This window comes from Myotis myotis, unplaced genomic scaffold, assembly GCF_014108235.1.
Source record: "Myotis myotis isolate mMyoMyo1 unplaced genomic scaffold, mMyoMyo1.p scaffold_m19_p_9, whole genome shotgun sequence".
Taxonomy (NCBI): domain Eukaryota; kingdom Metazoa; phylum Chordata; class Mammalia; order Chiroptera; family Vespertilionidae; genus Myotis; species Myotis myotis.
This window is the reverse complement of record NW_023416401.1, coordinates 45,737,425-45,752,237: the sequence shown is the minus strand read 5'-3', so window position 1 is coordinate 45,752,237 and position 14,813 is coordinate 45,737,425. Positions and strand designations below refer to the sequence as shown.

General features: G+C 38.3%; 1 protein-coding gene across 1 annotated transcript in view; it reads left to right on the top strand.

Moving 5' to 3' along the window:
* DOK6 (docking protein 6) overlaps nucleotides 1-14,813 on the top strand; it is a 242,023-nt gene that overhangs the window by 191,084 nt on the left and 36,126 nt on the right. Inside the window, exons 6-7 of the mRNA XM_036323166.1 lie at nucleotides 69-207; nucleotides 9,150-9,267. Of these exons, the coding sequence (XP_036179059.1) occupies nucleotides 69-207; nucleotides 9,150-9,267 (257 nt within the window). The remainder of the gene's footprint in view (nucleotides 1-68; nucleotides 208-9,149; nucleotides 9,268-14,813) is intronic.

Sequence of the window (14,813 nt, the reverse complement as noted above, 5' to 3'; positions counted from 1 at the left end):
CACATGGAGAACTGTTATACACTTGAACAGTTGAAGACCCATCTCTTTCCCTGTCTCTGTTCTCACAGAATGTGTGACACGGGGGAAGGACTATTCACTTTTCAAACAAGGGAAGGAGAAATGATCTATCAGAAGGTGCATTCTGCGACACTGGCCATAGCTGAGCAACATGAAAGATTAATGCTAGAAATGGAGCAGAAGGCCCGGGTAAGCCTCCTTTCTTGGTACCTGAACAGCTTGGAAATGAATGTCACTGAGGTCAGATGCACATCGTGTATATGTGTGTCCGTCCATCTCTCCACTCCAGTGTCCACCCCACCCCGGCGCCAAGAGCTCACTCCAGTTGCTGAATCTCATCTAATTTTCTCTTCAGCTTATGAGAAGAGAAGTTATTTGAGGCCACTAACAGGGAGCCCTACATTCTGTATATTTACCTGTGTGTGACCTGTTGCCATGGTTACCCAAAAAAGGGGTGGAGTGTACAGAGAATGACATAAGAAGCAATGTCCTCTGCATATCTCCATATACTACTGGACAATCAGAAATTCAGACATAGGCCCAGGAAAATTAAATAACTACCAGAAAGGATTCTACTTTTCTTTTTGTCTTTATCTTTGTCCTAGCATTTCTGAAACTTTTCTGTCCTCCACATGTATCTCAGAGTCAATAATAACATGTTTGCAGAAGGAGCTCCTCTTGTTTATCGAATGAATGATTTGCCTGTTATCTGGCCTGAAACCCTGCTATCTACAGTTTCAGGGTCAAGCTAAGAAATGGTTTAGTCCAAAATCTGAAAGAGTAAATTTTACACATAGCTGGAAAAAAATTTATAAGCTTTATTACTGTCGTTTAAAAGCAAACAATGGAATGATTGTTTGCTACAAGCCTAAGAGGTGAATATTGTCTATGTCTTCAGGATTTATGGGGATGCATGAGATTTTACCTGTGAGAGGACAGGAGGACTTTTGGGACATGGGGGTGGGGGGAGTCTGGCATTAAAAAAACAATGATTCCATGCCAATTTAAGACTACTGACTTCTCTATCTGGTATTACAGTAGGATTTTTCTTGCTTTTTTCATGTTCTTTTTTTAAATTTTTTTTAATCCTCACCTGAGAATATTTTTTTCCATTGATTTTTAGAGTGGAAAGGAGAGGGAGAGACAGAGAGAAACATGGATGTGAGAAAGATACAGTTGGTTGCCTGACTCATGCCCCCGACCAGGGCTGGGAGCCTGCAACCAAGATACATGCCCTTGGCCAGAATCTAACCCGGGACCCTTAAGTCCACAGGCCGATGCTCTATCCACTGATCCAAACCGGCAAGGGCTAGTATTACAGTAGTTTTGATTTTAAAATGTCTCAATTACTTAACATTTTAAAGTATAACAAACTTTTCAATATAAAAAACAAAGAAGTCATTTAACAAATAATCTCATGCTATTCTTAATGCATTTTTAATTTTCTCAATACTGCATACATAATTTCATCTCTCTACCTAGAATACGGTGTAAATAGTTTTCCTAACACCCAAGGGTGACAACGGCCAGTCAGGCTTATCCAGACATTTGACCTCCATGGGGAGAATGAGTAGCTTGAACATTAGTAGGATTATTAATATGACTATGGAATTAATTGAATATGCATTAATAGGAGATTAGTATGGCTTAGTCTTCTAGATTTAGGTTAAATTTAAATCATTGTAACAATTTTCTAATTAATATGACATTTTTCTAGTGGCTTAAATATATTATAAATGTAACTGACAATTTTTAAATTGTTTCAGAATCTTGCACATTCCTTATCAGCCTATATTTGTAATTCACTGGTGCTTATTGGCAACCAAAATTAGCAATTGTGATGTCACTTTCTATTAGTTAACAGTTATAGTTCTTCTTTACTTACACTTGTTTTGAGCAGGCAAAATGCTCCTAAGTCAAGGCATTTAAATTAAATGTTCATGAAGGAAATTCCAAGAGCTTTTTCATGCCACCATAATTATCTGCCATAAGGAGACCACTTAGTTAGTGTCCTGGGTCCCCAATCCCACCACTTACTGTGTGATCTGGGCAAGCTATTTAACCTCTAAATGTTTCATTTTCCTTTATCTGTAAAATGGGGATATAATGGTCTACTTTTTTGGTTGTTATGAGGTATCTGTGCATATATATCAACATGTATACAGGGTGGGCCAAAAGTAGGTTCCAGTTGTTCGTATGGCAAATAGTACAATAATTAATTAATAAACTCTGTTTCACGTACTCACAAGTGTAAGCCTACTTTTGCCCCACCGTGTGTGTGTGTGTGTGTGTGTGGTGTGTATGAACTTCTAAGAATAGTCTTGGCACATAGAATGTACCATAAAACATTCATTATTATGATGGCAACCCATCTGTAGGAGGAGTGATTTTGAATAATTATAAGATTTACAATATTGTGTGACACTGAGAGCAAGTCTGGGGAGTGGAGCCAAGCAATTGCTGCTGAGGGGTCAGAGACGGTGGGCCACTCGCTAAGGTCTTGGGCGGTCTAAAGCTGGAGAGAAACGCCATGGATACAGGTGCTTGAAGGTGGAGGGGAAGTGGGGAAGGTGTCAAAATAGCAGCCTTGGTATGAATCAACAAAGAATCCAAATCTTTCTAGAAATCACAGATTCATAGACTTTATCTTCTTGGTACATACATGGAATTGGAGCATTCAAAAATGATTGCACAAAATGATGCTTTTCTCTGAAGGTTCATATTAATAAAGTTACTCCAGAGCTGGTCCATTTTTCAGAGTAAGTTGAATTAATGATGCTTTTTGGAGGGCAAGTTATACAACTTGAAAACTACCCCAATTCCCCAAATTCTAGGACCATTAAGCGAAGGTTTCCAGGTCTCCAAGACAGAAGTTTTTCTTTCAAGAAAATTTTTTTACAAGCACAACTCTCTTCTAAACACAAATTCTAACAAGAATGAAATAGCAATTAAATACCCTCTTCATATTCATGAAGCAATAACTCATCATTTGCTTATTTAAAATAAAATGAAGGTCTGTGTTATAAATTAGATAAAAGTATAACTCGGGAATTGGAAAAGCACCAAAAAACCTATCTAGCATATCAAAATGTTGCATTTCATTTATTATGTATCTATTGCAAAATAAGAAAATGACACTGTTCATTGGCCTTCCAGTTTTTAAAACCAGGACATGGAAGATTAATATAGATCAGATCAAAGATGTTTATATATTTTAATATGATTAAACAGATTTTACAAGATTAAATTATCAATGAGCTATATAAGCAATGAATGCCCCAAACATACTTGTTCAGGCAATTGAATGAAGCATTTATTTGCATCCTTTTTAAAAGTGATTCGGGAGTGTTACTGGCTTTATAAACTTGAATGAGAAATAATGTTTCAATAACCATTTCTTAACTATAAGAGAAAAAATTTAATATAATCTTTTCATATCATATGTAAAACCTTGTTTTCTTTTTGTTTATTATCTCCCTTCTGGAAGGACACATGAATAAACATGTTTTGATATATCACTGTAATCTAAATTAGGCATTATTTCTATTCTTGGTTGAAGAATCTAATATCTAGGAAAGCAGTGTGAATAAACAGTACATTTGCACTGCAGAGTATTGAATAAAAAGAATCACTGAACCCAGCGTGGCTCAGTGGTTGAGCGTCAACCTATGAACCAGGAATTCATGGTTCAATTCCTGGTCAGGGCACATGCCTGGGTTGCAGGCTCAATCCCCAGTGTGGGCATGCAGAAGGTAGCCGCTCAATGATTCTCTCTCATCATTGATATTTCTGTCTCTCTCTCCCTCTTCCTTTCTCTCTGAAATCAATAAAAATATTTTTAAAAAGAATCACTTAGTTGGTAAGGCTTTTAAAAGTGTATATTTTGGTTTTCTTCACTGACAAAGATATTGAAAGAATTAATTTATATTAACTGACCCAAGAAGATTTTATACTTGACAATAAAACTTACCCAAGTGTTGAAAACTACCAGTACATGATATACTTTCTGTCTAAATGGTTGCATGAACGGGGAAATACTATTATATTGCATCAATTCAAAAATGCACATTTTTTCATATTTGAACATCTCTCATGTTAATGTAAGTTACAGTTTAATTAGTCGCACTGTTCTTTCCTGTTGCTACCTCAGATAATGTCTTTCCATTGATGGCATCTTTAACTGCATAATACTTGTTATAAAATGTATTCTGAAGACATGAAATTATTATTCCCAACTATAGCTAAATAATATCTTTCAGTTCCTTTCAGGTATATCTATCATGACCATAAGCACCACATGCCCATTTTTAAATTTTGAGGAAGTGAGATAGCCTTCCAGAACAGACTCTGTCCTGGGAAGTTTGATTTCCCCAACAGTGGAAGCATTCTTCACACCCACATTTTACAGGAATCTCTATCACTTATGGAAAAAAAAAAAGTGTCCTACACTAACACTGTGAAGAGTCTGGAAGCATAACAGTCCAATGAGAGTGCACGGAAAAATTGTACCACATTATACAATCTCTCCTCTAGGCATTGTTCATAGACATTTAAGAAATTCTAGGAAAAGTTTAAATGTGTGATTTGTGATTGCAAGTGGTATGTAATATCTAACAAGTTGGAATAGCTGCTAATTCATTCTTCAAGATTCTATTCACGAATCTATTACTCAACATTATCAATTATTAATCATAAGACAGGAGCCTTCATTATTATTGACAATGACCAGTTCCCTGCTGGGAAATGCCAATCACATAATTGTGAAATTTCATTTTACTGATCGATAGACACTGATTATAATAAACCAACACAGGCTCAATTTGAACAAATTATTATAGTCAATAATTAAAGTGTGTCTGTGTTCCTAATGAATCAGTTCACTTACTATTGCTCCCCTTTCAGAATACTAAAAAAAATGTATTCCAAACAAATACAAAGAAAAATACCCATTTTTGCATAAATACACAACTGAGAGGGAAATAGTCAGAGGGCAGGGTGTAAGTTTTCTAATAGGTGATGCTGCAACATAATATAATAGTAAGGATTTTCTTTATATCATGCTCTTGTTCCTTAAGCTTGACCAATGCATGGTTTAAAATAAACAATGATAACATTCATTTTTTTTTCAAGTCAGAGGAAAATAATAGTGCACAGTCTAGTTTTAAATAACACCTAACAGCTTCCATTAAATTATTGTATAAACTGTATTTCATTTGTTAGTCTGGTGCACACTCAGCAAAGTGTCTTCTAATTCATTTCCATTTATTTCAAATAAAATGAAAGATTAAATGTGAGATGTCTCCTATTGAAAATTAAGTCCAGTCTGTGAGAAACCAATTGCCCATAAACCCTCAAACTTCAGAGGACGGTTTGCATGAATCCAAACAGTGCCAAGCTCGGCTGGCTAAAGGTCTCTGGGGGGTTCTATTCTATACAGTTTTCAGGTTTCATGAGCTTTTTTCCAAGAACAGAGAAAATTACATGTTCTTGACCTTTATTCAGCATTTCCTCACTAAGCAGCTCCACATTTTGTTCTTATACTGACATACATTTAACACGTCACATAGCCTGTTTCCTAACCACTTGTATTTCCGTGGTGTTTCTAATTTACAGCATATATTCCTGCCCAGTCCCTCTTGTCTCAGACATACCAAGGAACATGTGGACACATTCCACCCAAGATAGGGCATTTCTTACTTCATCATACAGAAGAAACTGTGACTATGATCTCTCTGAGCCTCATTTTCCTTGTCTGTGGAGCTCAGGTGGCATATTTGTTGACAATTCATGGGAGTATTAAATGCAGTGATGGATGACACCAGTTTGCACATTGCTGGGCACAGAGAATGACTCACCAATGCTAATTTATAAATACTGAGTTTTCCCTCTCCCAATAGTACCGATTTGGGTCTCAAGTGGTAATAGGATTTTTCATTTTCGAAGCAATAATTATGGAGATACAGAGAAAACGGAGAATTAATTTGATAACATTTTTATACAGATGAATTTTATGTGGGTAAACACAAATTAGCATTAATGTTTATCACAGGGGGAGGCAGAATCTCAAAACAGCACAGGGAAATTGCAAAGGCAATAAGCTCTAGTGGATAATGTTTTTGGTGAAAGCAGAAAGAGGTGCTGGTAGGCAGTCCCTTCACAAAAATCACAGCAGTCTTCAGGCCCTGCCTGCTGTTTCTGAACAGTAGGGATCCTCTCAAGTACAAGGCTCTATTGTCACATATTATACTATGTTGGGGAGGAAGCTCATTTTTCCCAATAGCATCAAAGTCTAAAGAGCAATGGGCTCAAGTCAAAAGAACTGTTTTCTACTAGAGGCTCTGCAGTTAGGGTTTTACCTTGAGCAAGTTCCTGAATTTTTCTGGATTTTGATGTTCCATTGAAAAGTTGGGAACTGCTAGATTCTCCAAGAAGGACTGTAACCTGGAATTACATGGCTAGAGCACAAGGTTAGCTTGTGCTTCCTCCAACCATGGCAGCCTCAGGGTAGTCAAACTCACACAATGACTCAGAACAAGAGGAGGGAAGAAACTGCTTTGACCCTCTTAAAGGACATGCCCACAGCAGACAGGATGTCATGGTGACAACATGTTATTGATCAAAGCAATCGCCAGATAGCCCAGATTTGGGAGCTTGGTACCTAGACACCCCGTTGCTGAATTCAGGCTTTTCAAGAATCTGCAGCCATCTTTATTCTTCCATAAAAATAATGCAATATTTAATACTATTTATGATGCAACTTCATTTGAAATACATCACACAGAATCTCTTCATTGTCCAAAAAAATAGACGTTCAGAAGAGAAACATGATTCTATTTGTGATTGTTCCAGGGGATATATGGCCTTAGAAAAGTTGATTACTATCTCAAAGCCTCAGTCTCCTCTCATTTTAAAAAGGTATTCTTCATCCCTTTCCCATCTCCCAGGAATTTTATGAGGATTAGACTAGATAATGCAAATGATATCTGGACCAAATGCCAGGTAAAATGACCAAAAGAAGATAAAAACACAGGATATTTGAATTCAGCTGAAAATAAGGAAAATACGTTTTCTATACACATGTTGTAAATGCCTCGTAAGGAATTCTACTAAACCAAGTGCAGATGAAACAAAGAAGAGATTAATGGACGATGCACATCACCATTTCTTGAGAAAGAATCCCAGAGCTTCTAGAAAAGTAGAGGCAAATATTGACCCATGTATTTGGAAGAGTCGGGCTAACAGATGGAGGTGACAATTTCATAAAATGAGCCTTACCTCCATCCCTTATCATAGTGGTATGATGGCTTCTATGTGTTTGATTGTTGTATCTTAACATGCATAGCTCCACGCACAAGTTTGTCCAACTGAGAGATGTAGGGTAAAAGTAGACATGTGCATGGAAATAACATCCCAAAGGCACTGAAAAGCACTGCCCTGTTGTAACCCAGAAATTTGGCTTCTCCCTCTCACTCCCTACCTACCAAACATGGGATGTGGGTGCCATTAGTACACCTATTTTCATAATAAGGAGGAAAACTTTGAAATACAGCAAATTCTGAAAATATAAAAATTGATTGCAATGTTGATATTTGGAGCCATCTTTAAAAAAAAAAAAAAAAAGTGTGTTCAACAGGGCCAGACTTTTAAATACACTGAATGGGGCACTTTTGTCGCAAGACATAGCAGCCTGGAAATGTGTCCCACTGCTAAAAAAAATAAAATAAAATAAAAAGGGTATGTTCATGTCCTTGGCCTTCAGAGTCTATTAAAATGGAAGTACCTCGTAGTTTTACATGGCATTAAAGGTCCTGTTATATTCTCTCAGGTACTTTCCTTATAGCATCTTCTAGGAAGGGTATAACTAACACCTGATGGAAAGTGTGGAAGTACTGGGGGGGAGGAGACCTCAGTAGGAAAGCGCACACACACACAGCCAGCAAACAGGCCTCTAAGGCTGCGCTTGACAGAACTGATCATTACAGCTTCCAGTTTTGCCAAGAGCCAGTTATTTAGTAAGAGGAAATTGGAGATTTTATTAATTAGAGGATTGCCCATTGTCTGTGAAAAATGTGTACTGAGACCAAATAAAATCGTTTCTGGGTGCGTGTTTTAAAACCTGGTGTGAGTCCATAAAAATAAAGTTTCTTGCCCTAGCCGGCTTGGCTCAGTGGATAGAGCGTCGGCCTGCGGACTGAAGGGTCCCAGGTTCGATTCCAGTCAAGGGCACGTACCTTGGTTGCGGGCACATCCCCAGTGGGGGGTGTGCAGGAGGCAGCTGATCGATGTTTCTCTCTCATCGATGTTTCTAACTCTCTATCCCTCTCCCTTCCTCTCTGTAAGAAATCAATAAAATACATTTAAAAAATAAATAAAGTTTCTTCTTGAAAATGCAATGTGAAGTATTGTACTCTTTGAACTATTCATATGCCTGAGCCCCTGATGTGATGTGTGGACCTCTCCTGCTCACCTGAATTTTATGTTTCAAATAAGAAAACGTGCCACTGTTTTATCACAGAGCTTCTCAGGAAAAACAATTTTTAAATACACGAAAGCATATCGCAGGACCAGGGGAAAGATCTATTCGAGGAAAGAGCCATCGAGTAAGGATGGGAGGAGGTGTCAGGAAAGACTGTCAGACAGGGAAATGGGTAAAACAGAAATGGGATCCTGTGTTGACGGCATCTTGGGTATCTGTTTCAAAAGGGACTTCCATCTCTATTTTTTTAGCTACTTTAAACTTCAGTTAACTGTAGAATGCTGATGGTAATGCAAGCAATTCTTTGTCATAGAAATGCAGTACATTCTCCCTGAGGAATACAGTTGGTTATTCCTGTGACCAGCATTCCTAATTGGGGATATGTCCTTTGGAAACAACTTGGAATCAGTGGTACCATCCTTTTGTTCCCTTCTTAATGAATGACTGGGATTAAATTGCTTACAGATGTTTATTTCATAGTGGTCCAGTCATGATTTCACCTTTTAACAAACGTTATCCTTCAACAGCAGATGGTGCAGGAGCCTAGAGCAGATTCTATTCTCTGTCGCCCACATTTCACTCTCGACTTTGAAAAATGCAGATTTCAATTTAATCTTTTAAAGAAAGCCTAAGACCTATTTTCTTTTTCTTTCAGCTTCAGACAAGCTTGACTGAACCAATGACGTTATCCAAATCAATATCTCTTCCTCGTAGTGCGTACTGGCATCACATCACCCGTCAGAACAGCGTTGGTGAGATCTACAGTTTGCAAGGCAAGTAAAGTAACCAGCAGCACTGCCACAGCTTCCCCAAGTGGACCGGGAGTCATGCAAATCCTTGGTATTTGCATTGCTGGCTTTTCCTCCATTTCCATTTATCAGCCCTCACTGGCCACAGAGGGAGCTCTGAGATTGACAGTGGCTCTGTCATTTCAGACTCATGATAAAAGTTATTTCAAAAATCACCCAGGGCTGAGTATCCGAGATGGCATAGAAGCTCCACTCAAACCTTACCCAACACATTATCAGGAACTAAATGTAGATCATAGCAGGGTCTGTTTTATGCTGTCTTTTACAAAGGATTTTTCTCTTAGCATCTATTTTTCCATAACAGGATTGCTTATAAGTTTGGAGGCTGACTTGAGGCTCTATAATAAAATGCTACAGAAACCCACTCACAGCAATGTTAAGGTTTAGCCAAAGCCCTGACATAGAAACTATTTGAGGAGTTGGGGGACAGAAAGAGACAAGTGTAAATGCTTTGCTTGTGTGATTTTCCTACAGCTAAATGGTTAAATAGCATGGGGATGGCTTGATGGATTAATCAAATTAATAAAGAGCAGGTATTTCATCAACAGCAGAAACCTCGGCTTTGTTGGTTCATTTCCTCTTCCTTCCCTTTGTCCTTAAATGAATAATCTTAGCGTTTAGAAGATTAGCGTTTAGCGTTTAGAAAAGCACTCAGCTGCAGGCAGTTGACTCACCGCTGACCAACATTGGAGGAAGCAGGAGCTAAGAAAACAGTTGAAAACACTCATCCATCAGACAAGCATTTGTTGAGCACAATAGACGTAAACATAATAGAGACCCAGTAAATATCTGGTGAATGAATGGCCATTATGACTTTTGAAGTAGTTAATGCCTAAGGGTAATGCAATTAGGGTATTTTTTTCCTTTTGTACTTTAGCTTTTGCTCGTATTAACAACACTAAGTATTTTGACCAAAAGAAATCTGTTACAAAGAAACAAATAGTATATTTTTAAAGCAATATTTTCTTGCCGTAGTTTCAAACCTAGACTAAGAATTTGATCAATGGGAATTAATGGTTAAAGATATATTCTAGGGATTGAAGTCGGCATCATGGTGGAGTGATAAGAACCCTTTGTAGCCCCCTGTAAAGTTACAAGTGGGACATCTATCACCCAACAAGTTTCCTCTGCTCAGCACAGACTGACCTGAGAGATCCACACATCAGTTCAGCAGGTGGACGTATTGGAACTTGGAGGGTGGGCGGGATGGAGGGAAGCACAGGGAAGGGATGGTGTTCTCAGACACAGGTTGGTGCCTGCCTCAACCCCAGGTGGTGGGGGAGTTAGGGTGCTCACCGCCCCCCCCCCCAGGCTTTTGGCTCAGCAGAAAGTAAAAGAGGCTGAAGTAGCGTGGGTGCACGCCTACCCGCCACCATTGTGGTGGTGTCCCGAGAGTTGGACACAGTGGGTACCCACCACCCTGTCACCCAGTCATCAGTTTTCTGTATGATCACCCCCGCTCCATGACCCAGGAGGCAAAAGTAAAGGTCAGAGAAAACAAAACCTTGCACTGTATCCCTATCTACTGGCAAGCAAGAATTTGGTCTGTAATTCCAGCAATAAAAGACTGATGTTTTCATGGACGGTAAGGAAAACCTCTCTGAAGGGAGAGCTTGGATTTAGACTGACATACAATTGCAGAAATAATTTTATATGCATCCAAAAGAGCCACCAGAATACATTACAATTTCTTAAAACATTGCCAGAAACTCATTGGAAGACAATGTTGATTTACACAATAAAATACAGTCTATAACTAATTAGAAAACCCTATGATTTATCTCATTAATATTAATTTCAAGCAAAGTTGAGGGCTTAAACTATCAGTTATGATGAGCAATTTACTTATATGGTCTCAATATCACATTTTGGGTTATTTGTAGTTTTTACATAATAAGAATGCATTGATTACGGTAACTACTATAAATCAGATAAATATAGAATATATTCCATGTAAATTAAATTTCACTGTAAGTTTATTTTTATATTGTATACTTCTTAGAGCAATACATTTTACTATTTTATATACCCCTCATTTTATGGTTATATTATCGAGAGAGAAATATTCATATAGGTAGATAGATAGGTAATATACAGATAGATATAGATCTAAACATGTTAGTGATTTTTGAGAGTGGTGATTTATTTTTATTCTCTTTTGTTCTATTGAGGCAGTCAAGTTAAGCAGAAGACAAGAGCTTTTGACCATAATTTGGGGGTTTTTTGTTTTGTTTTTTTATGGGGGTGTAACCTATTCTGACTACATCCTGGTGGAATCAGGACAGAATAAAACTACTGAAACAAAAAAAGAAATAACAATAAGAACATTGAACCTCAGCACCCCTTCTTTGCACACCTACATTTTCACCAAGTTATACTTAATGGTGTGGTTATTTTGTGTCTCATTTCCTCGGTTGTGCTCCTTGAAGTGACTTCACCTTTCCTTTGCAAAGAGGAGAGCATAGTAGGGCAGCTGTCATCATTGACCTTCCAAAGTTGAAGGAAATTATGGGCAAAGGCAGGTGTCATATCAAGTAAACCACGGGTAGCATTGAGGAACAAAAATATATCTTTCAAAGTTTTTCATCATATGTTTTATATTCTAACAGTGAAGAGGGGATCAACATGAGTAAGTTCGGGGGGCTTTCATTCAGAAGATGAAGGGGGAAACGTTTTTGTAGTTAAGGTTTAACAGATTGGGGTTCATTATTAAACCACACATGAACTAGAACTAGAAAGTTCATGGTGTGTCAACAGATACATTGTGTTAAGACTCACCTATCACTCTGATTGCCTGCCACCCTCAAAACTGCATTTTGCTCAGTTTTACTATCTCTATTTCTGTCATTGTTTTGTAACTACAGAAGCAAGATGCACTCTAAAGGACTGGTATAGCAATAGGGCATTTACTTTAATGCTCAGAAAAGAAGGTCTCCATGCTACTCCCAGAAGGGTGCTGGGAAAGTATAGGTTGTTATGGTTTCCCTAGTGTACTCTAGCTCTCTGCAGTCAAAAGACAGAGACAAAGAATAATTAGCTTTAACAAGTAAATGTTTGCTAAGTACCAGGGAGCTATTGTTTCAAATTGCTTCCTCTAAATGGCTTGTGATGGGTTTGTTGCCTCTTCCTGCAAAAGGGGTAAAATAAGGACTTTTCCTTTTTTTTTGATTTTGCCAGATACTAAGGATCGCTTTGTATTTGAAGGTAATTTTCTATGTTTATTTCTCCAACTTCTTCTGAATTTTTGAAAAATATTTATGTCACAACACATTCTGGAGATGTTATCTCTAGACTGAAGGGACCTATTAAAAGGGAAGGAAACCAGATTTCAGACTCTAAACCCAAAGTGAATGCTTAAAACATAGCATTTAGTTTTACTATTGTTAGAACTGGGAGAGGATGGGTTGCTGTCTCTCTCCACCTGCAGCTGCTTCTCTGGGATCAGTTCTTCCACCAGCTCCCGTGATGAAAGGGAGCCAAGAGTATGAGCTGAAAATGGTCTCCAGGGGCCCTAGGACCATGTCCTCTCTATACTAAACCGTCCCTGGTACATGTAATAAGTAATTTTTACACAAAATTATATGGATTTTATAGTGACTCATTTTTTATTTTATTTTTAAATTTAATTTATTGGGGTAAAATCTATAATAATAAAAGCATAATATGCTAATTAGACCGAACATCCTTCTGGACAACCTTCTGGATGAAGCCTGGGCTGCAAGGGAAGCCGGGGTCCTGGGTCCCGGGTGCCAGAGGAAAGCTGGTGCTGGCAGCCAGGGGAAGGAAGGCCTACTCTTGCACAAATTTTGTGCATCGGGCCTCTAGTTAGTTAATAAAAGTATATAGCTTTCAAGTGTACAATTCTGTACTCCATCATCTGTATATTGCATTGTGTGTCCACGTCCCAAAGTCAGATATCCTTCTGACACCATATTTCACTTAGCATGATATTCTCAAAATCCACCCAAGGTGGATCAAAGAACCAAATATAAGACCTGAAACAATAAATTACATAGAAGAAAATGTAGGTACTAAACTTATGGACCTTGGTCTTAGAGAAGATTTTTATGAATTTGACCTCAAAGGCAAAAATAAATGAATGGAATTATATCAAACTATGATGACTCATTTGTGAGCAGCCTGAACAACTTCACTCTTTGAGTCAAGGATGACTGAGGTGCCCTTTACAAAGATGGAGTTCCGCTTTCATTAACACTGATTGATATTCAAATGCCAGCTCAGAATTGTCCCCCTCCCTCTGCCTCCTATCATCAGTAATTAAGCTACAGACCCCGGTGTCAGCACAGCGGCAGACCTGATTACACAGAAGGTATTTTATGTTCACAGAAAGGGCATCTGTGGCTCTAAATTCTCAGAGAGCCAGGAAGCGAACAGGCAATTAGAATTAGAGATAACCTTCAGAAACGGTAGAGTTCCAACATGGATTAAGGAGGTAAATCAAGGGATTTACTTCTCTTTGCTCATCTCTGGCTTCCGTTCATTTTTACTGCCCAGTTTCAAGATGGTAGGTAAACAGCTTCCATTGAGATCTTCTGTTTAAATGTTTATTATATGATGTTTTCCAAATTGCAAAGTTAGTAAAAGCAAGTAAAAATAAGAAGAATTGCTCCAGTAGTAAAAAGGAAATTGTATATGTCCAAACTACCATCTTCCCTGTATTCGATCTATTCATTGTCAGGACAAATCAGCTGTGACCTTGGGCAGCAACCAAGTACATTACATTCTCAATACGGCCCAGGCCTGTGGGTGGCAGTTTGGCAACAACCCTTAAAAACATGCACCATTTTCTAGAATGAACACTTCCTGTCTGTTAAGCATTTTCTGAACATTTATTGCATATCCTTACCTTAGGAAGGATAAGTCAAAGGCAGAAAATGCCTCCCTGGATATCCGTTTTCAAAGATAGATTAATGCATTGCTCCCCAAATGACACCATAAAAATGCTCACACCCTATAGTCATAATCAACATCCTCTTCAGTGCCCCCAGATGTTTCTGTATAACTTTACTATATGGATGTATTTATTTACAAACCTGCTGCTTCCAGTAGCTTGTGAGGTAGCAACTTGGAATGTTCCCATCCCCCCACTCCCCCACCCCCGGCTCAGCCCCACTATTTGGAGGAGGCACTATCCCTGGAGGTTAAAATCTTGAACCTTGGAGTTAAACCAACCTGAGCTTGCATATTAACTTTACCATTGCTGATTTGTATAACTTTGGGCAATTTACTTACCTTGCTAAGCCTCACTTTTTTTCATCTCTAAAATGAGGGTGCTTCTGTTGCAGTGGTTCTCAACCTTCTGGCCCTTTAAATACAGTTCCTCATGTTGTGACCCAACCATAAAATTATTTTCGTTGCTACTTCATAACTGTAATGTTGCTACTGTTATGAATCGTAATGTAAATATTTGATATGCAGCATGGTCTTAGGCGACCCCTGTGAAAGGGTCATTCAACCGCCAAAGGGGTAGCGACCCACAGGTTGAGAAC